This window comes from Emys orbicularis, chromosome 8 (genome assembly GCF_028017835.1).
Source record: "Emys orbicularis isolate rEmyOrb1 chromosome 8, rEmyOrb1.hap1, whole genome shotgun sequence".
Taxonomy (NCBI): domain Eukaryota; kingdom Metazoa; phylum Chordata; order Testudines; family Emydidae; genus Emys; species Emys orbicularis.
This window is the reverse complement of record NC_088690.1, coordinates 10,495,900-10,522,359: the sequence shown is the minus strand read 5'-3', so window position 1 is coordinate 10,522,359 and position 26,460 is coordinate 10,495,900. Positions and strand designations below refer to the sequence as shown.

General features: G+C 46.0%; 1 protein-coding gene across 2 annotated transcripts in view; it reads right to left on the bottom strand.

Annotated features, from left to right (window-relative positions):
- The window catches only part of OSBPL9 (oxysterol binding protein like 9), a 126,140-nt gene that overhangs the window by 92,907 nt on the left and 6,773 nt on the right, over positions 1-26,460 (bottom strand). For both annotated transcript variants that reach the window (XM_065408795.1, XM_065408796.1), the window contains exon 3: positions 9,567-9,645. In XM_065408795.1, the coding sequence (XP_065264867.1) occupies positions 9,567-9,645 (79 nt within the window). The remainder of the gene's footprint in view (positions 1-9,566; positions 9,646-26,460) is intronic.

The following is a 26,460-nucleotide window of genomic DNA, read 5'->3' as shown; positions in this document are numbered from 1 at the left end:
TGCTTCTTTCCCTCATGGCGGGGCGTGGCCAGCAGTCTCAGTACCATCAGATCCGGTGCCTGGGAGGTGCTCGGAGGAGGGCTGGGCGCCAGTGCAGGGTGGTGCACCACTGGTTCCAGATCTGAATGCACTTGTGCATGCATGGCCTCCTCCATCAAGAACTTCCAGAGCAGAAGTTCTCGAGCCTCCCATGTTCGAGGCAGGAACAACTTACAGATAGTGCAGCGGGCGACCATGTACCTGAAGCAGTACAGGCAGCGCTGGTGCTCGTCACTCACTGAAAATGAGCACAGGTGAGAAGCACAGTTTTAAAGCCAGGAACTTGGGCATAGTCCTTGCGGGGGTGGGGGGGGGGGGAGGGGAGGGAGGTTGAGAAGGTTGGCCAGGAGGGACCCAACACCACATCCATACTTCTACTGGAAACTCCCCTGCTCGTGTGTCCAAGGATCACATCTGCTCTTTTGGTCACAACATCAGCCTGGGAACTCATGTCTAATCTAACAAGATCCCTGTCCTTTGAATCGCTGCTTTCCAAAATACAGTCCCCCATCCTGTAATATGGAATTCTTGGATCCTAGATGTATTAAAATGCATGTTCAAGTAAGCACAGCTTACCACGATGATTCAAATTCCTCTGTTGAACTGACTGGTTCTTATTCCTTACCACTCCAATTTGTGTCTCATCTGAAAACTTAACCAGCAAGAATTCGGTTTTCTTCCAAATCACTGATAAACACTAAGATCCACTCCCCATTAGAGTGTGTTTAAAGCAAGTACCAAAATGTTTTCGTTTGGAAACCTGGGTTCAGAATGGAAAATTCTTCAGAAGTACACCTCTACCTCGATATAACGCTGTCCTCGGGAGCCAAAAAAATCTTACCGCGTTATAGGTGAAACTGCATTATATCGAACTTGCTTTGATCCACCCGAGTGCGCAGCCCCGCCCCCCCCGGAGCACTGCTTTACCGCGTTATATCGGGTCGCGTTATATCAGGGTAGAGGTGTATCTGGAAGGGACATTTAGAATATGTAACAATGCATAATCGTTTATTTTAATCCATTGGTGACTATCAAAGCAGATTTTTTACTAACGTGAATATCTAGCAAATATCTTTCCCTCCCTCTATGGAAGTGAGCTTGTATTGCCTTTTAATCTATGTTCAGCTAATAAGTACATATACACAACATGCAATTCAATCAGACTAAAAAGCTAGCATTCCACGGTATGCTATTTTCACAGGTAACTTTAAATGAATTTTCTAGGATCACAAAACAAATAGGTTGCACCAAGTCCATTCAATCCTGAAGTTTTTAATAAAAGCTGTTCAAGTGAAAAAGAAGGGAGTTAGGGGGATGTCAACAATATTTAGTGTTAAATAATGCAAACTGCACGCTTCTCTGATACAGCCATATAGATTGTTAAAATTCTATTTTACCAAAATATTTTGCCACTGTTAGACGTTCATCCAAAAAGGTATTTAGAAGTTATAAAAACCTGTAAACAAAAGCTTTTCATCCAGAAAAACCTTTTCTACCAGTATTATAGTGTAATTAGCATAACCTTATACAGCCCTGTCTACATTACAGACCTTGGCCATTAAAAACCACAGCAGGGAAACAGTCAAAATATCTAGGAGAACGCTTCAAATAGAGAGATGTCTCTGACATCAAAATAAGCCTTGTGAACATCTTGGTTGAATTTCTAGACTGAATTCACAGAAAGAAGTTGTTTACCTTGTACAGTAAGTGGAATTTGAGATTTTTGTCAATATGGGTGCTCCATTTTAAGATGTGCATGCACCAGTGCGCTCTGGATCAGATTTTCATCAGCAGTGTCCACAGGTCTGCACCCTACACATTCTTGTGCTCTGATGTGAAAGTATATAGGGGAGGGAGGACCCACTGATGCTCCAGTTCCTTCTTAACCATGAAATCCAGACAGAAAGACTCTGAACAGAGGGGAAGGAGGATAGATAGTGGCGTACCCATAGGAACAAAACATCTTGAAGAATTCCAGTCACTGTACAAGGTAAGAAACCTCTCCTTCTTTGAGTTATCCCTGTGGGTGCTCCACTTCAGGAGATTGCAGAGCAATACTTTGATTATGGAGGAGAGTGTGGAAGCGGCAGATTCAGTACGCACTATAGAACTTCACTCAAAGCTGTCTCGGCTCTGGAAACAGGTATGAGAGCATAGCATGGGGAAAAGGTGCGCACTGGAGACCAGGTGGTGGCCTTGCAGAGATAATAGAATACATTGCTGCTCTGTTGCCTACATTATTTTGAGTGAGTGGCCCCTGACATGGTGGGGTAGGAAGTGATGGTAAGCATAACAAGTCATCTTAAGCTCTAATACATTGATGCAGAGGGTCACCTCCTGCAGGGACGGTTTACCCTGAGCTGTGAAGTCCTGAATGCATGTGCCCTAGCTTAGTAGGGATGCATCCGTGGTGATGGTCTTTGCAAGGGAAGGTTGCAAGAATGGCACTTCCACACAGACCTTTTGGGGAGCTTTTCACCAATTGGAAGTGTGGAGGACCCTCTGAAGTATAGACATCCATTTGGACTGATTGATTGTTGGGGACGTAGACTGTCCTCAGCCAGATACTGAGAGCATAGTCTTGCTAAGCGTGTAACAAGTGTTTAGGCTGCCATACAGCCCAGGAGTTTAAGACAAGCCCTTCTCTGGTTTGTGGGTTTTGCTCTATCGTAGAGATGAAGCTGGATATTGTGGCGAATCTGTCCATGGGCAAGTATGCTCTGGTGGTGGAGTCCAGAGCAGCCCCAATGAGGTCTGTTCATTGTGTGGGTATGAGTATAGACTTTTCCACTTTGCACTGAGATGCACTGGACAGAAAAGGGAGCAGTGAGAAAAATGAGCGTACAGTAATTGGCTGCCTGCTCAGGTGTTCTGGGAGTAGCCTCTAGAACTAGGGAGAGGAGCTGAAGAGGAAGTCTGCTCACTGCCTGCAGCCTTATTTATTAACGACATTTCACCTAGCATGAGGGGGGCAAATGTGCAACTGCCACTCCAGATAAACAAAAGCTGGCCAGAAGACTCCAGAACAACATTAACCATGCTCAGACCCAGTCCTCCTCCCCTCCTCTGTGCACACACATGCTTGTCATTGCTGCAGTTTCAGCTCTGCTGCTGCTCTTGCTGGTAAAAGTCTCATAGAGAACACGAGGGAACACTCCCATAGCAGGGTATGAGTCATAGAAATGATCAGCAACAACAGTAAGTCACTATGTACAAGGTATAAATGCTAGAAAAATAATGTCTCTAAATCTGGTAACTTTTAACAGTGAGGGTAATTAACCATTAGAACAATTTACCAAGGATCGTGATGGATTCTCCATCACTGGCAATATTTAAAACAAGATTGGATGTTTTAATTAAAAAAAAAAAAAAAAAAAAAAACATGCTCTAAGAATTATTTTGAGGAAACTATATGGTCTGTGTTCTACAGGAAGTCAGACTAGATGGTCCTTTCTGACCTTGGAATCTATGAATCTTCCAGTTATAGCCATTTTAGGTGGTATTTTGCCCTCTGGGCCCTTATCCTTAATATGTCACCTCTACTGCCATAATCAACTACGGGAACCCCGAAGGAAGAGACCTGCATGAGAGTCTAGAGAAGATGGCAGAAGCTGGGTGAGAAGCCAAGCCATGGAAGCACAAGGGAGGCAGGTGAGAATGTTCAGCTCCTTCCCCCAGGATAGAATATGCTTGGGCCACAGAATCTCCCCTCAGCTCCCTCTTCGTTTGAAGGGCTTTTGCTGACCATCTCTCCTGAACCAGGCTGCTGGGGTTGCCTCTTCCACTACCCAAGCTTCTTGCTGGTCCTTCAAGGACCCCCTCCCTCCATTTGCAAGGACTGGCCTTTCCTCCCACTGTCAGAAGCTCTCAGGCACTCAACCTTCCAGGGTTCTGAGCCCACCCTTCCACCCTGCTCTTACTTGCTGGGGTTTCAGGCACCCATATTAACAGTGGCTACATGTACCCCATCCACCAATTGCTGGTGTTGCCTGCTCTTCCCATAAACTGAGACTAAGTCCCCACCAGCACAAATGTTGATTAGGGCTCATAGCCTCACCCCATACTAAATAAGTACTCTTCCGCTATGCACTAGAACTCTGTGCCTAGCCATCCACTCCCTTTACCTTCCCAACTGTGACTGCAGGCAGCCAGGAAAGGAACTGAGGGGCTGGGGAGGCAGTAATCTGCTTTCCCATCTCACAGTGCACCTACAGAAGCAGAAGAGGTGCACCGGTGCATTTATGCTTCCTTCTCATGGCAACATTGTGACACTATGTTGAGAGAGGGGTGGGAGAAGAAGAGGTTAAGCCCTGCTGTTCTCCATGGCTAGCTGCCAGAGAGCAAGAGCTACTGCAAGTCCAGCTCACATCAATGTACAGGACCCTCTCTGATCTCTCAGAACTTTATTTATACAGCAGCAGTGAAACATGGATGGCAAATACCTGCTATGAAACGATGATGCCCCCTTAGATCCATTCTCAAACAATACATTTTCAGATGGAAGTGAGAGAGTGTCAAGTTGATGGTATCTTTTCCAAGTTAAAAAAGTCCACAATTCATATTTCTTTACATAAACCCACCAAAATAAACCAACCCAGAAAACCAACAACCGCCACCATCCACAATGCGATTGCAAGTTGCAACAGACATCAAGTCACATATTAAGGAGGCAAGACTGCACCTGGAACACTCTGTTCTGTTCATTAGATTTGTTTCCAAACACTAACATTCTAGAGGACACTAAACTGAACAAAGCGATGTAAGGGGATGAAGGACTGACTTTCCAAATGAAAAAAAACTAAATATATATAGCTTGGCTAAGTGATGAGCTAAATATGTGGTGGGCAGAGGAAAAAACACAAAGTATTTCAAGGGTCTGAGCGCTTAGGGCTTGTCTACCCTTGAAATGCTACCACGACGAAGCTGCACTACTCTATCGCTTAAGTGTAGACACTACATGCGCTGACAAGAAGGGTCCTCTCATCAGTGTGGGTAATCCACTTCCGCAAGAGGCGGTAGCTAAGTCGATGGAAGAATTCTGTCAACCTAGTGCTATCTACACTGGGGGTAAAGTTGGCTTACCTACACCACTTGGGGTGTGGATTTTTCACACCCCTGAGCGACGTAGTTAAGACAACTTAATTTTCTAGTTTAGACCAGACCTTAGAACAGGGAGGAGTTACTATAGTACAACTAGGAGCAACAGGATGAAGTTACTAAAAGGGAACATTTAGGTATCAGGGAAAAGCTTCCTGAGAGTGAGATGTACTAGGCTACGGACCAGTCTCCAAAAGAGTAGTGACGGCTGTCCTGACGCTTGGGACTTTCAGATATCCTGAACAAACCTGGGCCTGATCCAAAGCTCCTGGAAGTAAATGGGAGTCTTCCTCTTTACTTCAGTGGGCTTTGGTTAAGGCCCTAGAACAGGTCATACTGTAGAGCCAAAAGATGCCTCCTCATTCAAGCAGAGAAGGGATGAGCTAGATTACTTTTAAGTCTTTTCCCATCTAGTTCCCACCTCAAAGTAAATAGATGGAATTTGCAACAACACTTACTAAGAAAAAGAAGAAAGGAGCAGAACTTTGGCATAGAAAAGCGGAAATCTACTGTTAAGTAAGTGCCTTGACAAAGTCAAATTTAACTGAAAATAAATGTATCCCATGTCAAAAATTTATTCCACGGACGTTATTCTTTTATATAAAGTGATCAAAAAACATTACTTACTGCTCTTTGGTCTGACTGATGTTGATGCAATCATGACAGCTGATTATTGAAAGCCTGTATTTCCCTTCCATTAAACAACAAGGATGCTCCAAGCTTAACCCAATCAGAAGACAGATAAACTTTTACATCACTGTTCTGTAATTGAATGATTGGTTATTTTTGACTGGCTGAAGGTTTTATATTTAAATCAGTTTACTTGGGACACCTATCTAGGTATTAAGTTATCTGACCTTGTATCACTTGGTATAAATTACTGAGGTCAGGCAAGGTACAGTAGGCAACAATTCTTATATTGGATAAGTTGCATAGTGATCTATGGGGCAAAACCCAACAAATTTGTTCTGAGGATGGTTAGATTTATACTCAGGGCTATGTGATTTACAGAATGCCCCTATGTTAAAGCCACGATGTGTGGAGCCCTGAGCTGTTGGAAAGAACAAAGACACTAGGATGACTTTCAGTATGGTCCTGCTGTTGGAGGTTGGGATGGGGGTCATCACAGAATTTATCGTTCCTCCCTCTAGTCCCAGTGCTGAAGAGGAAAATATTGACAGACCATGATTTACAAAGCTTTCAAGTGCCCTTTCCATCAGGCACAAAGCAGCCACTTGCTTTTTGTGTGCTCCAGAACCAGACCCGAAACTGGCTAGTCCTAGAGTGCTTTATAATTTATATGTAGCTGACCAGTTTCCAGCACTCAGATAGTCACTAAGGAGTGCTGTGGAAAAGATCTCTGGCTATCAGAAGCCAGGCTGGGAGTCTTAGCAGGAGCCAGTGCCCAACTAACCACTGCCAAGATTCAAAAATGTCTTAACACCTCCCTTTGGTTTCAATGGGCATTGCTGGATGCTTAGCACTTTTGAAAATCTGGTCCAACACACACAAAACACATGTAACTCAGGAAGGCAATATCCACATGACAAATTGATCACAGGGCTCTGCAATTTATCGTGCATCTCTGACTGTCTCACCTGCCTTCTACCCTTTCACCTACCTCTCTAGATATTTTAACTTTCCAAAATACAGGTAGAGCTTCAAACAGATACCATATTACAAACTAAAAGTCAGCCTGCCCAGGAGGGGAAGGAAAAGAGTTTCATCCTCCTTCCCCCAAATGTAACTCATTAGAAAAACTGCACCTAAAGCACAGGATGGGAAAGACTCAGTCCTGGGCCACTGATGGTTTTTCTACACCTAACAGATGTTTAGACTGAGGGTGCTGTTAATTCAGGGCCAGAAGGGGAAAGAAAATAAAAGAAAAAACCTGTCCCATTGATAATGGGAGATTCCCAATGGGACCTCAAATTACTGGGACTTTAAAATCATGAACATTTTAGATTTAGCAAATATTTTAGACTTTTTACATATGTTTTAAATTTACTATTTTCTCTTCCTCTTTCCCTTCTCAATTCAACTCCAGGTAATTTGGGTACATAGCTGTATTATCTGTATAGGTGGAAGAATAAAGATCTCCCCTAATTTTTTTTTTTTATATGTAGAAAATACAAGACGTTCCTAGAGTAGCTCTTCTGTAGCATGTAGAGTTTTTATTTAAAAGCTCACTACAAATACTGATAGTGTGCATCTAACATAATAAATTCTTGCTGAGCAATGCGTTCATGTATTACATATATACAATCTATAATAAAATCTGATTGTAATAAAGGTTTTATCAGAACTCATTTAGAAAAATCTGCATAACTCAGTCATGACTTCACAACTCCAGAGTGATGTAATCATCCCGAATTCATTCCCAACAAAACCTTTATGCCATAATATTCCAGGCATTTTATCTATATGTATGTATGTATGTACGTACGTACACACACAATATTTGCACACAATACACAATTTATGTTATATAGGATATGTATTATACATTTTAAAAATATATAGTTTTAAAAAAAGAAAACTTCCACAAGACTAGGTTTGTTTTACATTGAAGTGCTGTGAGATTACAATTTTTACTGTAAATTGAAAATACAGAGTCAGTGGTGTACATTGATTTTTTCCCTAACATTAGCACAATTTGCTGGCTATAGGCCAAGTTACAGTCTTCAGCAAATTAATGTAAGCACTTTTAAAAAGCTGTTCTAAGAGAGAAATTGCTGTACTGGACATAGATCCTAAATTAGAAAACAAACAAGCAAGATAACAGATTAAAATGTACATGTATTTTTTAACATCTTAAAGTTCTAAAGCATGGATATCTATGTGAATATGAATGACAGAATTAGTACTTATAGAGGAATTGTTTAAGTATCCTACCAAATAAAAATATTAATCTTGCTTATAATAAATTGTATCAAATGACTGTCTTCTCTCAAGAGGTTTCAGTCGCCTTCCATAGGGAAACAATACAGCAGATGAGGAACTACAGCAAGAGGAAACTGCACAAGAGGTATTTCCCTAGAAACTAAACACAAGAGAATTCCAGGTTTCACCTTTTACCGGCATCAAGCTCTCATACAGAAATATTTATAAATATTTAGCTTTGTAGCATTGAAGAATACCAGTGTTTTGTATTCCGTTATCTAAATTAGCTTACCTTTCTGTTTTATCAGCTATCCTTGAGAACAGAGGAGTTAAGTGTTGCTGTTAGCAGAGCTTTATAAAGGGAAGGTTTATGAAGCTTAATGCAGTGAAGCTAGAGTATAGCCATATCATTTAGGAGGTACTGTAGCATAGAAAATACATATGCCAATGAAAAACATGGTGCATGACTAATGTTTATCATTAGATATTATAGAAATACATTCTCAAATACTGCCCTTATTTCACCTTAACAATTCAAAATGCATGCTGATTTTGAAATATTAATTTGTAAATCTATACAGCACAATAAAGGTTATAGATATATTCCAATTTTATACAAATGTAAATGCTGACTGTCACATACACAGCCCTGAAATATTTACTTACATTTTCCAACTCCATACAAGACAGTTATAAATAAAATTCTTCCCTCACTCTATATTTCAAAGAAGTAGTGGGGGTGGGAGAGTACCAGGAGAAGGACAAATAGATGTTAATTGAAGGTTTTAACCCACGAGACAACTACATGATCTTAACTGTACGACGGGAGAAAAGAGGTACTTTAAAACAAAATGTCATGACAACATTTACCAATGCTGTGGTTGAAGATATTTAAGGGTTCTGTAGCAACCCCAATGAGAACAATTATACAGTACCTTACCCTTTCTACCGGTGAACCATAGCATGCAATGACGAAACATAGCAGTGGCAGATGGCATTGGAGTTAGTAAATATGATTAAAAGGATAAGAGCAGAGAAATGGTGATTGGCAGACAAGACACAGAAATGCAGATGAAATTAATGCAAACTTGCAGATCTTGAAGCAAAGATCCATCTTTAAGCCAAATGTTGCCTCTAGTCTCCTCAAAACTGAGTTTCAAATCCAAATGAACACAAATTGCAACCTTCACACTGGTCTTGTGACTCTTCATGCAGAAAGGCTTAATCATATATCCTGACAATGAAGATGGGTAATGTTGGCAAAACATTGCCAATCAGCAGAAGCCCATTATGACTGATTTATCCTTTAAATTTTTAATCACCAAATCCTGCCAAAGATACAGTCTTTTCTAGCACATATGTATTCACTGCAGATATAAATCCCTGCCTAACCTGCAGCACCTCTGGATCCAGAATGTTCCCAGGGTGCTCATTCATGCAGTTCAGTTGCCAAACATTTAAAATCAGCCATTGAACACCAAAACAGGAAGATAGACAGCAGCAGTCACATCTATTGCAAAAAGAAAGAACCTCATCTTTCAGCTCACCCTGGAAATGGAAGGTTTTCTGATCAACCGTTATTGTGAAGGTACTGTCGTCCTCATCGTCTATACCAATCACAGCTCCCTGTGAAACAAAGAGCAAAAATCCTGATAAGGCAAGCAGTGACATCAGCAGCACACACTATCACTACACTACCGGAATGTATAAAGCATTGACAAAATTGGAAGTAGCCTGGATACTGCAAAGAGGAGGGGGGGAAAGGAAGATTTACTGTTTGTATTTAAGTATAAGAATTAAACCAGATACTTGGTGAAAAGACTGCACCTTGGTTGTAGAGAAAACCAATGGCTATTTCTACAAAGGCTTTATAATTTTCTAAATAAGTGTATACATATTTTGTTTTTGTGATAGACTTAGCATTTACCACAGCACCATTATAAAGCAAATAGTACTCTATTTTGTATTGCACCCCAAGAAAAGTAAGGAATATAGTTAATAGTATCATGTATAGAACAATAATAGTTTTCAATACACAATTAAATGAAGTATCGCTCAGGAGATCTTGTTCAGTCTCTAAACAAGATTAATAGTCCATCATTAGTATGTACTACTAGTGGTTAACTTTTGCCTTTGTTTTCTCGTGCTGAGTTATTAGAAGCAATAGACAGATATTTTAAATTTATATATACTCAAGTGTTCATTTCCACATTTGTTCACAGAAAAAACAATTGTATATGCCTGAAGGAGGATGACAATAAGGAACATTCCAGTACATTCAGCATCCAGTTCAAAAGGTTTTTAAATCATCCATGGATTTACTCCTACCTCTATTCTCCTTCCTCGAGTCATCTAGCAACAACCTTCCTCTCTGCCCTTTCCTTACAATTGCACCCTATGCAAGAGCTTTCTCCTGTGCAGCACATAAGTCTGAAACTATCTAGGTTTCTGCCTCACACACAGTCTCTCTCTCATTTTAAGTAGCAACTGAAGACATCTTTTCTGCCCTATCTATACTTAATTTCTCTATTACTCATTACATCTGATTTTAACACTAAAACAGAGATACAGCTTATATGAAAGCCGATGATACAAAATGTTATTTGTATGATAAGATCTCTCTTCCTTCTCACACAACACACAATATTGATAGAAATAGCTGTGCATAAAATATTCTGAAAAAGCAGACAGATGCTCTTATAAGCTTCTTCGATGTACAGCCCAAACAGCGTCACATCAAGGACAGAATTATCCCTACACTACCTTTGCCTGAAAGACTGAAGAAGCCAGCTATTTGTTTTAAATTACTTAATAAGCCATGAAACCTGGAATTGATCTGGATTCACTGGAGCGTTCAGCAAACCTCAATGTGCAGAGATCACATGTTACCTACATGTTTGCAGCAAGTTAATCTTACACTACATCATTCACATAAAATGTGTTCAGTCTTGTCTGACAGCTCAGCAAACTGAGTTTCCACATTGAAGTTTGCAGTGTTGTTGAAGACATGTTGGTCCTGGGATATTAGAAAGAGACCAGGTGAGTGAGGTAATATCTTTTATTTGACCAACTTCTGTTGGTGAAAAAGACAAGCTTTTGAGCTAAACAGAACTCTACCTCAGATCTGGGAAAGGGCCTCGTCCACACTAAAAAGTTAGGCTGACCCAGATATATCCTTCAGGGATATGAAAAATCCACACGTCTTGAGCAGAGTAGCCAACCTCCGGCGTAGACAGTACTAGGTTGATGGAAGAATTCTTCCATTGACCTAGCTACCACCTCCCAGGGAGATGAATTACCCACGCCAATCTGTCAGTGTAGGTAATGTCTATGCTGAAGCACTTCAGTGGTGCAACCGTAGCTATGCTGCTGTAACATTTCAAGCGTAGACAAGCCCACAGAGCGTCACAAGGTGGAATAGATTGTTTAGCATAAGTAGTTAACACATACTGTAAAAGACCATTCAAAGAGAAGTGGTGTGTTATCTTTGGGGGGAAAAAAAGGGGGGGGGGAGGTTAGTGGGTTGCAGAGTGCTGTAATAAGCCAAAACTCCAGTGCCTTTATTAACACCGTGTTTTTTAATGTCTAGCAAAATTATGAATTTAAGCTCACTGGCTCATCTTTTGAAGGTGTTATGAATGGCTTCCTTTGAGGACGAGGACAGATGTGGAGTGATCATTTTGTGAAAAGCATTAGCATGAAGGAGACAGTTTTAGATTCCAATCCAGTTTACAAATTCAAGGGGCCTCAGGAGATCTTTAAAACTAGAGACAGTACCCAAAGCCAGTGTTTAAATAAAACTAACATTATGACTCTCAAACCAACAGAATAGCAGGACAGAAACTGATTAGAATTTGACAGTTTAGTTTTCATAGTACTGGTGCCATCCTAGGGGCCACAACTCAAAATCTGAGAAGTGTTCATATTAATAAAAGTTCACTAGTCTCAAGTAGAGTACAGCTTTCACATGAGCACTGTTCCCTACATGAATTTCTAAACCACTGGGCTATGCAAAATGAGTTTTGTTTTTAGATAAAACTAAATATAACTAACTGAAAGATGTTTTTTAAATAGCGACTCCTACCCCGAGTAAACCAAGTGGATGTTCTGTTAATATCAAAATGTAACCCGGGCTAATGAGTCTGACGAAAAAAGGCAATCAAGCTTATTGCTGCCTAGAAGAGAGATGGGGAAGACTGTAATGTGTTCACTTTGCCAATTGGGGGGGGGGCGCTGAGTCTTGTGACTGGGCGAACCCTGGGGGACAGAAAGCTGACTAAGCCAAAAGGACGGGGGACGAGAGGATGACAGCCCTCACTGAGGCATTGCCTATTTTCCCCTTAAAAGGGAGTTGCCGAACTACTCTGGGAGAGAGAAACTGGACTTAGAAACACTGAGGAGGGCCCCCTATGTCATGGGGATTTTTTCTACTGTGAGAAATGCTTATTGCTGCCACAGAGCGGTTGGCTGCCTGGGCGAATCAGTGCCCTCATCACCTCAATTAAGTGCCTTCAAGCCTGCAAGGACTCATCAAGGTACATGGGTTCCTCTACGTTATGGAGCCCCCAAGTGTGGACTAAACTGGACTCACGAATCCAGGGAAATCACCCTGGGGATAGTGTTACTTGCAGGTTGTAGGGTAATTTCCCTTTATATGCCGCCTCTTTATTTCCCCTTGTAAATAAAGTGTACCTTGTTTGTGGGTTCATCCATTAGAGGTGTCAGAAGAGTATATGTACGTGGTATCAGGCTAGTCAAGAGATCCTGACTACCTTAGACATATAGGTGGAGACACCACTAGTTAGAAACTAAGAACCCAGGCCGTTGAAGCCTACTGCAGCCAAAGCAGAAAGACAATGGGTAAGGGCTCTTCTTGATGATTAGCTGCCTTTAGGGGTACACCATCCCATAAAACCCCCTTACAAAAAAAATTTCTGTGAGGACCACCCCCCAAGATGGTTTAGAAAATAAATGATCCAGCATGAGGGCTGTTTAGTCTATGGCTGGATTTGAATGAGATTATAAAGAGATATTTTGCCAATCAGATCATTTGGTTGTCTGAACATTTCCAACCCTATATCTCTGAAAGATACAGGAACAGCTTCCACAGCAGTGGTTCTGTGGTTAGTTTTGGATTGGAGAAGAGGAGAACTGCACGTTTGAAAAAAACACTGGCAATATTTTAATGCATGTTTCACAGTGCTTTTAATATCTTCTGCACATCCCCTTTGTTTTCCTTTAATGTTGTCAGAATAGTGCCAAATAACTTCACACTTCAGTCTCAACAGCGCCCAACTCCCTCACAAGGCAGTATTAACAAGGCTATGTTTTAGTTAAATATTACAGACCTTATAGGTAGATTTTGCAATAAGCAAGCCCCTTGTGTATTCCATGGCAAATTAGAAGTTTAGGTGTTTTCTGACCTTAAACACTCATAATTGGAAAACTAGTGAAGTGACAACACCATGAGAATCAAGTGAGTGAAATCTGATCAGTAAGTGGAAAGGATTTCTGAACAGACTGTTTAAAAACACTTTTGTTTGTTTTTGTTCACACCTACTTAACTGCAGTGATTAATGAATAATTTAAATAGAGGACATCTTTGTTAGAGATTCAGATTTACACTCCCCCTGCTTCAGACTTCCTTATAAACCACTGTCATCTGCCATAACAGCAGTTTAAGTCACACTGAATGGGGAAAGACTGGGAAAAGGAGACCTAAAAAAAACCTACACTCAAAAAATGAAAGGGAAATGAACATGGCAGCTCAGAAAAGCTCCAAAGAGTAACCTAGGAAACATCAAGCTAAGTTAATGTTCTTATTACACTTTTTTAAAAGTAGCTGATACTACAAAGTTAACCAGATTCCTATGAACTGCCCCTCCTTCTCTAGAAGAGAACTTCACATGTTCCACAAGGGGGCAGGCTTTGCTGTGACCGGCCTCTGCATGGAGAGCTTACTACCCTACGTGCTGCTGCCAGTGTATGTGCAGCTATATGCCACAGTGAAAAACAGACTGTCCACACTGCGATGTGTTACATATGGCAGTGAAAGGCTCTGGCAGGGGGAAAGCAGTGGGACACTACCAGGGCCGGCTCCAGGCACCAGGCAACCAAGCTGGTGCTTGGGGCGGGGCGGCGCGGCGCTCGGGCCGCCGGGGAGAGCGGGGCCACAGCCGGGCTCGCCGCCCTCCCCCCGGCGCTCGGGCCGCCCTCCCCCCGCGCCCTCCCCCCGGCTGCCGGGGGGAGAGCCGAGCCCCAGCCGGGGCTCGCCGCCCTCTCGCCGCCCTGCCCCCGGCGCTCTGGCCGCCGGGGGGGGGGGGGGGGGGGGAGGAGGGGAGAGCCGAGCCCCCGCCGGGGCTCGCCGCCCTCTCGCCGCCCTGCCCCCGGCGCTCTGGCCGCCGGGGGAAGAGGGGGGGAGAGCCGAGCCCCCGCCGGGGCTCGCCGCCCTCCTCCCGGGGCTCCGGCCGCCCTCCCCTCCGGCGCCCTGCCCCCGGCCGCTGGGGGGAGAGCGGAGCCCCCGCCTGGGCTTGCCGCCCTCCCCCCGGCGCTCTGACCGCCCCCCCCCCCCGCGCCCTCCCCCCGGCTGCCGGGGGGAGAGCCGAGCCCCAGCCGGGGCTCGCCGCCCTCTCGCCGCCCTGCCCCCGGCGCTCTGGCCGCCGGGGGAAGAGGGGGGGAGAGCCGAGCCCCCGCCGGGGCTCGCCGCCCTCCTCCCAGGGCTCCGGCCGCCCTCCCCTCCGGCGCCCTGCCCCCGGCCGCTGGGGGGAGAGCGGAGCCCCCGCCTGGGCTCGCCGCCCTCCCCCCGGCGCTCTGACCGCCGGGGGGAGAGCCGAGCCCCCGCCGGGGCTCGCCGCCCTCCCCCCAGGGCTCCGGCCGCCCTCCCCCCAGGGCTCCGGCCGCCCTCCCCTCCGGCGCCCTCCCCCCAGCCGCCAGGGGGAGAGCGGAGCCCCCGCCGGGGCTCGCCGCCCTCCCCCCCCGCGCCCTGCCCCCGCCGGGGCTCGCCGCCCTCCCCCCCCGTGCCCTGCCCCCGGCCGCCGGGGGGAGAACAGAGCCCCCGCCCGGGCTCGCCACCCTCGCCCCGGGGCTCCGGCCGCCCTCCCCCCGGCGGGAGAGCGGAGCCCCCGCCGGGGCTCACCGGTCCCCCCGGCTCCGCCCCCCCCCCCCCGCGGGGGGGGGGGGGGGAGGCTTTTTTGCCTGGGGCGGCAAAAAAGCCAGAGCCGGCCCTGGACACTACATTGCTAAAAATAGCAGTGTAGACGTCTGAGACACTGCTTAAAACACAGAAAGCCATGGATGGTATATACCTTAAAGTTCTGGCATATCTTTACTCGCCTAAGCAGTACCTCACTCTCTACCATGCTATTTATGCCCATGATAGGGGGACTGTGATGAGGTGGATAAACCCCACACTGGACAGGCAGGGATGCAGGAACAACTCTGGGCCCAGGAAGCCCCACCCCAGCAAGCCTGCTGAGCATGCTCTAGTTGGAGGAGGCGTTAAAAAAAAAAAAAGTCTGTTCAGCACAGCATGGTAGTGGGTGGAGAGAGGCAAGCCTGCACTCACTACTATGGAAAGAGTGCGGCAAACAGGTATCGCCAGGAGGGGACTGCTGCATGAAGCCAGGACTCCCTAGTCTGCTGAGGCTCACGGTCCAGATTGCAAGGAACAACTACAAGCCACAAGGCACAAAGTGGTAGGAAGAGGCAAAGGGGAAAGTATTAGTCTGACCGCTGATAGGGATACCTTCCTTCCAGTGCTCCAGAGAGCCCATCAATCAGAACTCTGTGGAGTCGGGGAGCCCAGCTCCTCCTGCTCCTTTAACAGCTAGACACAGCTGCTATCGCAGACTTAAGCCACATGGCAGGGCTGCCACCATAGACTCTGACCATTGGGTGGGCCCCCACCTGGCTCACAACTGGTGGAGAATGCCAACACGAGGGCCCAGTCCTGCTGAAGGACATAAGGAAGGCCAACTGAGAAGCGAGGAAGGAAGAGGGGCGACATAGATGTGGCGAAGCTGCTGAAGGAGGTGGTGAAGAGCCAACAACAACAGGCGATCCAGTTGCAGCAGCAGCAACAGAATCAATTACGGCAATGGCTGGCCACGCAGAAACAGGAGCAATTCATCTAGAAGCTAACCACTCAGCACCAAGAACAGCACCACCACCAGGTCCAGCAGATGGCAGCACAACAAGCCCCAGAAGCCACTGCTAACCCAGGGTCAGGGTCCCGTAGGGTGATCCCGATGCCAGGGATCCTGGCCAGGCTGATGAAGACAGGCCCAGAGGATGAATGACCCCGAACCTTTCTTGGTGACATTTGAACATTGTGGCCACCATGGTAGCATGGTCACCAGGCCATGCTCTTGACCCCATACCTGACAAGACTGGCCCAGGTGCTAGATACCAGGATGCCTAAAAGTATCATAAGATCAAGGCAGTCATTCTCCTCAGAGACATATCGACAGTGCTTCCAGAGAGAAAAGCACCGCTGGGGGCCTGCCATCAGGTAGTGGCCTAGCACCTCAAGGATTGTTGCTGGTGCTGGCTAATTCCAGACAGGCGCACTGGGGTACAGCTGGTGGAGGATATTGTGCTCAAACAATTTATCTAGGTTCTCAGGGGCCAGGAGTGGGTGCAGAGACATTGACACAGCATGCCATCAGAGATGCCGGGCCTTATGGAGAATTACCTGGCTACCAAAGGGCCAAGCCTCCAAGGCGCTGTCGCCAAATGTAGAAACCCAAGCACAACGGAGAGAATGGGGCACAGGAGACCATCAGCTGAGGTGAGGCCTTAGTGCCTTCCAAGGCAGAGACTATGAGGCTGAACAAGAACTCCGCAGAACACAGAGATGTACAGAGCTGGGGTCCATGGAAGCCAAGGCTCCCCCAACCGTGATAATCCCAACGGAGGGGTGGGGAGACAACAGCCCCAGCAGCAGGCAATTGCTTCAAGCAAGGGCAGCACAGTCACTTTAAAGGTGACTGCTCCTTTATGGACTATAGCTACAGGCAAGCCTGGACAGCCACTCCCAGAGCCCACAAACAGGGACCGGACAAGATGATAGTCCCAGTAAGGATCTACAGTTCAAAATGATGGGCTTAATAGATTCAAGGTGCAGCCAGGCCCCCATATACACAGAGATGTGCGCTCATACACCACAAAGGAGATATAGTTGACAGTGAGGAACCACACCAAGACTCTCCGTGTGGGGCCGGAGGTCTCCCTCACCAACCCACTAGTTCTGCACCATGACTGGAACTACTTTGGTGAAGTCTTGCAGGGGCAGTAGAAAGACCCGTGCAGAGGGGATGACCGTGCCTTCAAGACCAGAGAAGAAGTGGGGTCTGGGGAGCCGGCTGATGCAGGAACGTGAGAATATCCGGAAGAGGGGACTTCACAACTTGTGAGAGGGCCCCTAAGGGACCAGTGAACTCAAAGTCCTGTGGGTACAGAATGGTTGACCCAAAACAAGGATTTCATAGGGGAACAGAAGAGCGATCCCATCTTGAGCAAAGCATACAAATAGCTGGCCACTGCCAACGGGGAAGCAGTCAACCAATAGAGGCTAAGACATGCATCCAAATAAGAAAGGAATGACTACCAGGTGGTACGTGACCCCCAGATCACCAAACCGCAGTCCCAACTTCTGCTACCCTGGTCCTTTCAGAGAGTTACTCCAGCTCACGCACTTGGTACCATGCATCAGCCACCTGGGAAGGGAGAAAACCCTTGAAAGAATTACCAGCCTGTTCTATTGGCCAGGAATCTACAAAGAGATAAGGGGTAATTTACTATTTGTCCTGCCTGGAATGTCAGTTGACAGGACCCAAGAGCACTCCTAGGCCCACCCTGATACTCATGCCAGTAACAGACACCCCCTTTGAGAGAATCAGCATTTGACTGGACCACTAGAGAAGAGCATGAAGGGATAACAGCACATACTGGTGATCATGGATTATGGCACGTGGTACTCAGAGACCATTCCGCTTCGCACAACCAATGCGGTGACCACAGCTATGGAACTCATGATGGTCTTTGTGAGGGTGGGGATCCCCAAAGAAACAGACCAGGAGCTGAACTTCATGTCACAATTGATGAAAAACATATGTGAGCTACTGAAAATCAAATCTCTAGGACATCTGTCTACTACCCCCAAACAGATGGACTAATCAAACACTTCAACGGGACCCTTAAAGGGATGATGCCAAAGTCTGTGGCTGAAGACCCTCACTACAGGGATCATTTGTTATTGCCCCTGCTATTTGCAGCGCGCAAGGTTTCACAAGCATCCATGGGGTTCTCACCCTTCCGGTTGTTATATGGGAGACAATCCCAGGGGATTCTACATCTAGTTGGGAAACTTGGGATCTTGCTCCTCTCACAGTCACTGCACTAATAAAGCACATTCTCCAGCTCTGAGCGAAGCTGAAGACACTATGGACTTTTGCCCCTTATAGTCCCAAGATTGTCAAAAACGAGCCTATAATAGGGGCACCCATCCACACAAATTCCAGCCCGGAGACAGGGTATTGCTGTTGCTGCCCAGCTTGGAATCAGAGTTAATGGCAAGGACCCTTCAAGGTGGCACACCAGGTAGGAGCAGTGGATTACAAGATCCAACAATCTGGGAAGAACAAAGAGACCCTGGTTTATCATATAAGTCTTCTGAAGGCCTGACAAGACCGCAAGAGGTTATTCATAAACACATTACCCCCAATCCAGAGCTGAGCCCCCATCCACCATTATCCCAGGGCCAGACAATTCCCTTGGGGGAAGGGCTTCGGCTGTCCTAATGGACTAAGACGTTGCAGGTGGTCCAATCTTTACCTTCCACGTTCTAGTCACGACCCAGATGAACCCATCTGTTTGTCAACCTCACAACAGAGCACAGACACAAGGTCTGTGAGAGTCGACATCCCCTGTCCAGAAAGAAGCAGGATGCTATCCATTAGGAGCTGCAGGCAATGTTGGACCTCAGGGTGGTAGAAGAATCCCACGGATGGTGGGGACCCAATGTCCTGCTACCCATGGCAGATGGGACAACTCGGTTTTGAAACAACTTTAGGAAGGTGAATGCAATATCCACATTTGACGCATATTCATATTGTTGACTGATTGGGGGCCACGAAGTACATCTCCACTTTAGATCTGACCAAGGCATCTCAAGAGAAAACAACCTTTGCAACATCTTTCAGCCTGTACCATTTCAAAACTATTCCCTTCAGCCTTCACAGGGCCACGGCCACCTTCTAACAGTTGACAGACACAGTCCTGCAACCACACAGCCAGTATGAGACAGCCTACATAGTCGATATACACCTATACAGTTGTGATTGGAAAAAACACCTCAAGCATATATTGGTAGTCCTAGGGGCCTCAAAGAAGCTGGCCTCACCACAAACCCAACCAAGTGCTGATTGGGGTTTCATGAGGTGATGTATCTGGAATACACAATTAGAAGGGGCAAACTTAGGCCTTTAATTGGGAAGGTCCAGGCCTTGACTGATTGTCCTGTGCCATCGACAAAGAAACAAGTTAGATGATTTTGGGGTCTGGCTGGCTACTATAAGCAGTTCATACCCCATTTCATCACAATAGCTGCACCCCTCACTCACTTAGTGAAGAACTCTATCCCCAAGATGATCACCTGGTCTGAGGTCTGTAACAAAGCCTACAAAAGCTTGAAAGACTGCCTGAGCAGTGAACTGGTCCTCTTCCACCCGGACTTCACGTGATTATTCATACTCCACACAGACATTTTGGATGTGGGGCTATAGCACTGCTCTACAGCCAAAATGCTTCTGAAATAAATGTAGTCAAACTTTACTAATTCTGGGTCACTGAGAACGAAAATGATGCTTAAAATTGTTGATTGGCTCTAGTTTTCAAGATGCGCTATTGGGTCAGTATATACGACCCTTGACTTGGGAATGGCGGAGGATAAGTGAGTTATAAAGGGAAGGGATCTCAATTTAAACCAGAAATGACTAAAATACATCTTTGACTGGATCTATGAATAAATCTATGACTGGGTTTGGACAGTACTTGCATTTTAGGCGAAACAATGAATGATGCAATCTGAAGCTGGTATTGCGTCATACATTATATGAATTGCATCATGTTATTCCTAGAAGTCATGGATGATGCAATCATAACGAAGCTTACATCACTCTGCTGAACAAATTGCCCTATATCAGCTCTAGAAATCATACAGTGTCGTGCTCTCTTATTTGTCAGTGTTTGGTTTTGCAAAGGGACACATTTCTGTTTAGCCAAAGTGAGCAGAGATGCCTCGTACTTGTGTGAACAGTGCAGATAACTTCTGCTATGTTTGTGGTGAAGTGACTTTTGCATCACAAAAGCGCAGTATAACCACTATGGTTAAGAAAGCCTATCACCTTTATTTTGGCTGCAAAATTGGAGATCAGGACAAGAGGTGGGCCCCACACATATGCTGCAACACTTGTGCAACAAATCTTCACCAGTGGTTGAACAGGAAAAGGAAATCTATGCCTTTTGCAGTGCCAATGATTTGGAGAGAGCCAACAGATCATACCAGAATTGTTACTTCTGCATGTTGCCTCCAGTTGGGAAAGGTGTGTCAAAGAAGAAAAAGTGGACCTTGCATTATCCAAACATTCCATCAGCTATACGCCCAGTACCCCACGGAGAAGGACTGCCGGTTCCTGATGCACCAGAATCATTCTCATTTGAGTCAGACGAGGAAGAGGATGAAACTTCTGGTCCTGAACCATCAATGTCACAGGACCCACATTTTCTCCCATCCTCCTCCTCTGAACCACACCTCATAACACAAGGTGAACTGAATGACCTTGTCAGGGATTTGGAACTACCCAAGAGTAAGGCAGAGCTGTTGGGCTCCAGACTACAGCAGTGGAATCTCCTGGCAGGTGATGTTAGGGTTTCCATGTTCCCTGACCGTCAAAAGGATCTTGTCCCATTCTTCTTCATGGAAGGTGATCTTGTAGCCTGCAACAACATCGATGGTGTGATGGCAGCCCTCAACATCGTTCACAATCCAGATGAGTGGAGACTGTTCATTGATTCATCGAAGACGAGTCTTAAAGCTATTTTACTGCATAATGGCAATGTTTTGCCATCAATTCCAGTTGGTCATGCAGTCCATATGAAGGAAACCTATGACAACATGAAACAACTTTTGAGGTGCATAAACTATGACCAACATCAGTGGCAGCTTTGTGGCGATTTGAAGGTTGTTGCTCTCTTGCTTGGTCTGCAGACTGAATACACAAAGTACTGCTGTTTTCTCTGCCAATGGGATAGTCGTGCAAGAGATTCCCACTACATCAAGAAAGATTGGCCACTCCGACAGTCATTGGAGCCTGGGAGGAAAAGTGTTCAGCATCCACCACTTGTTGAATCAAGGAAGATTTTGTTACCACCCTTACACATCAAGCTGGGTCTGATGAAGAACTTTGTCAAGGCCATTGACAAAACACAAGCAGCTTTCAAGTACCTCCGTGGAAAATTTCCAAGGTTAAGTGAAGCTAAGATAAAGGAAGGTGTCTTTGTTGGTCCTCAGATTCGTGAACTTCTTCGAGATGATGCATTTGACCATGCACTGCGTGGCAAGGAAAAGACGGCATGGAAAGCCTTCCAGTTAGTGGCAATAAATTTTCTCGGAAACAAGAAGGCAGACAACTACAGGTTGTTTGTGGAAAACCTCCTCAAGGCATACAAAAGCCTTGGTTGCAACATGTCACTAAAGATACATTTTTTGCACTCTCATCTAGATTTTTTTCCACCGAACTGCGGAGCAGTGAGCGACGAGCACGGCGAGCGATTTCACCAGGACATTGCAACAATGGAGAAACGCTATCAGGGCAAATGGAGCCCATCAATGCTTGCAGACTATTGCTGGACAGTGACAAGAGATGCTCCATTTAATGAATACAAGAGACAAGCCAAGAAGTGCCGAGTAGACACTGAATAGGACTAAACTATGTACATAATAGTTTTTTGCCTTTTGTTTCATAATAAATTTTATTTTTATAACCCTTTTGCTGATTTTTAAAGTGTTACATAAACAGGACAGGTGAAATATTATCATGTAAAGCAACCATAAACACATGAAAAGACCTAGATTTACAATTTATGATTAAAACTCTACTATCTACACAATATACGTAGACATAAAATATAAAAACTTAAATATCTTAGAAACAGTAGCCAATCAGTTGTTTTAATTGTCATATTTGAATTCAGCACATCAAAATACATAATAAATAGCACATTTTATCTCTGAAGCAGATGACTTCTCAAAAATTGTAGACCAGTGTAGTCACCGCTATCCCAAGACTTTAATGAGGAAGACAATCCAATACGCTACATTGACCAGAAACTATTCCCGAGAGAGGGCCTACTCAACCACAGAAAAAGAGACCTTGATGGTGAAACGAGCGGCGAACAGCAGAGGCTAACAGAGGGAGTTAGCGTACCTCCTCTCGGACAGCTCCCAGGCAAAGTGCTGCATTAGGGGGGCTGTGTTGGTGAGTATCTGAGTGTCTGTTGCTGGGACAGTTTGACCGTGTGCTTGATTGCTTGCTTGTTTGTTTGAAAAGTGTGAATTGGGAGTGCTTTGTTCCAGGTGGGCCTGACTGGTATATAAGGGCAGTCAGCAGCGAACCAGCTGAGCGGCAAACAGCAGAGGCTAACAGAGGGAGTTTGCCTGGAGAGAGCTCACTGAGGCTTTCATCTGCAGGTTTCTCTGAGTAGTTCTTGCAACAGCTGAGGAAGCTCTTAAGAGGAAGGTGATATGGAAGGTGTGCGATCAGCTGTTGTAACCTGCACAGGTTGTGCCATGTTTGTCTTTCTTCCACAGGACAAAAGCGACTTTGTCTGTACAAAGTGCAAGCTGGTCTCCATATTGGAAGAGAAGGTTCGAGGTCTGGAGAAACGAGTATCGACTCTGCGTTGCATAAGGGAAAATGAAGATTTCCTGGACAGACGTCAGGAGATGCTTCTACGGCCACAATGTTCTGAAGATTCAGAGCAGGCGCAGCAGGGACAGACGGATGATGAAGAAGTTTGGCAGCATGTGACCTCCAGAAGGAGAAAGAGGAGCGTCCATGTACCAGCAATGGAGATACAGGTGAGCAATCGTTTCCATGTTCTCTCTACAGGTACTAATGCGGAGAGTGGAGTAGATGACCCATCTGAGGGAAGGGAGCAGAAGGAGACTCCACCGATTGGAAGGCAAAAGATGCACTGTCCTAGGGATGGGGGTTCCACGACCACCACTCCCAAGAGGAGAAGGAGGGTGGTGGTGGTCGGGGACTCCCTCCTCAGGGGGACTGAGTCATCTATCTGCTGCCCCGACCGGGAAAACCGAGAGGTCTGCTGCTTGCCAGGAGCTAGGATACACGATGTGACGGAGAGACTGCCGAGACTCATCAAGCCCTCGGATCGCTACCCCTTCCTGCTTCTCCACGTGGGCACCAATGATACTGCCAAGAATGACCTTGAGCGGATCACTGCAGACTACGTGGCTCTGGGAAGAAGGATAAAGGAGTTTGAGGCGCAAGTGGTGTTCTCGTCCATCCTCCCTGTGCAAGGAAAAGGCCTGGGTAGAGACCGTCGAATCGTGGAAGTCAACGAATGGCTACGCAGGTGGTGTCGGAGAGAAGGCTTTGGATTCTTCGACCATGGGATGGTGTTCCAAGAAGGAGGAGTGCTGGGCAGGGACGGGCTCCACCTAACGAAGAGAGGGAAGAGCATCTTCGCCAGCAGGCTGGCTAACCTAGTGAGAAGGGCTTTAAACTAGGTTCACCGGGGGAAGGAGACCAAAGCCCTGAGGTAAGTGGGGAAATGGGATCCTGGGAGGAAGCACAAGCAGGAGAGCGCAAGAGGGGAGGACTCCTGTCTCATACTGAGAAAGAGGGACGATCAGTGAGTTATCTTAAGTGCCTATACACAAATGCAAGAAGCCTGGGAAACAAGCAGGGAGAACTGGAAGTCCTGGCACAGTCAGGGAACTATGATGCGATTGGAATAACAGAGACTTGGTGGGATAACTCACATGACTGGAGTACTATCATGGATGGATATAAACTGTTCAGGAAGGACAGGCAGGGCAGAAAAGGTGGGGGAGTTGCGTTGTATGTAAGAGAGGAGTATGACTGCTCAGAGCTCCGGTATGAAACTGCAGAAAAACCTGAGTGTCTCTGGATAAAGTTGAGAAGTGTGAGCAATAAGGGTGATGTCGTGGTCGGAGTCCGCTATAGACCACCAGACCAGGGGGATGAGGTGAACGAGGCTTTCTTCTGGCAACTTGCAGAAGTTGCTACATCGCAGGCCCTGGTTCTCATGGGAGACTTTAATCACCCTGATATCTGCTGGGAGAGCAATACAGCAGTGCACAGACAATCCAGGAAGTTTTTGGAAATTGTAGGGGACAATTTCCTGGTGCAAGTGCTGGAGGAACCAACTAGGGGCAGAGCTTTTCTTGACCTGCTGCTCACAAACAGGGAAGAATTAGTAGGGGAAGCAAAAGTGGATGGGAACCTGGGAGGCAGTGACCATGAGATGGTCGAGTTCAGGATCCTGACACAAGGAAGAAAGGAGAGCAGCAGAATACGGACCCTGGACTTCAGAAAAGCAGACTTTGACTCCCTCAGGGAACAGATGGGCAGGATCCCCTGGGAGAATAACATGAAGGGCAAAGGGGTCCAGGAGAGCTGGCTGTATTTTAAAGAATCCTTATTGCGGTTGCAGGAACAAACCATCCCGATGTGTAGAAAGAATAGTAAATATGGCAGGCGACCAGCTTGGCTAAACAGTGAAATCCTTGCTGATCTTAAACGCAAAAAAGAAGCTTACAAGAAGTGGAAGATTGGACAAATGACCAGGGAGGAGTATAAAAATATTGCTCAGGCATGCAGGAGTGAAATCAGGAAGGCCAAATCACACTTGGAGTTGCAGCTAGCAAGAGATGTTAAGAGTAACAAGAAGGGTTTCTTCAGGTATGTTAGCAACAAGAAGAAAGTCAAGGAAAGTGTGGGCCCCTTACTGAATGAGGGAGGCAACCTAGTGACCAAGGAACAGTCTAAGGATAGCTCAGTGGTTTAAGCATTGGCCTGCTAAGCCCAGGGTTGTGAGTTCAAGCCTTTAGAGGGCCACTTAGGGCTCTGGGGCAAAATCAATATTTGGGGGGAGGGATAGCTCAGTGGTTTGAGCATTGGCCTGCTAAACCCAGGGTTGTGAGTTCAATCCTTGAGGGGGCCACTTAGGGATCTGGGGCAAAAATCAGTACTTGGTCCTGCTAGTGAAGGCAGGGGGCTGGACTCGATGACCTTTCAAGGTCCCTTCCAGTTCTAGGAGATGGTATATCTCCATTAATTATTTATTATTATAATTATATTATTATTATTATTATTATTATAGGATGTGGAAAAAGCTAATGTACTCAATGATTTTTTTGCCTCTGTCTTCACAAACAAGGTCAGCTCCCAGACTGCTGCACTGGGCAACACAATATGGGGAGAAGGTGACCAGCCCTCTGTGGAGAAAGAAGTGGTTCGGGACTATTTAGAAAAACTGGACGTGCACAAGTCCATGGGGCCGGATGCACTGCATCCGAGGGTGCTAAAGGAGTTGGCGGATGAGATTGCAGAGCCATTAGCCATTATTTTTGAAAACTCATGGCGATCGGGGGAGGTCCCGGATGACTGGGAAAAGGCTAATGTAGTGCCCATCTTTAAAAAAGGGAAGAAGGAGGATCCGGGGAACTACAGGCCAGTCAGCCTCACCTCAGTCCCTGGAAAAATCATGGAGCAGGTCCTCAAGGAATCAATTATGAAACACTTAGAGGAGAGGAAAGTGATCAGGAACAGTCAGCATGGATTCACCAAGGGGAAGTCGTGCCTGACTAACCTAATTGCCTTCTATGATGAGATAACTGGCTCTGTGGATGAGGGGAAAGCAGTGGATGTGTTATTCCTTGACTTTAGCAAAGCTTTTGATACGGTCTCCCACAGTATTCTTGCTGCCAAGTTAAAGAAGTATGGGCTGGATGAATGGACTGTAAGGTGGATAGAAAGTTGGCTAGATCGTCAGGCTCAACGGGTAGTGATCAATGGCTCCATGTCTAGCTGGCAGCCAGTTTCAAGCAGAGTGCCCCAAGGGTCGGTCCTGGGGCTGGTTTTGTTTAATATCTTTATTAATGATCTGGAGGATGGTGTGGACTGCACTCTCAGCAAGTTTGCCGATGACACTAAACTAGGAAGCGTGGTAGATACACTAGAGGGTAGGGATCGGATACAGAGGGACCTAGACAAATTAGAGGATTGGGCCAAAAGAAACCTGATGAGGTTCAACAAGGACAAGTGCAGAGTCCTGCACTTAGGACGGAAGAATCCCATGCACAGCTACAGACTAGTGACCGAATGGCTAGGT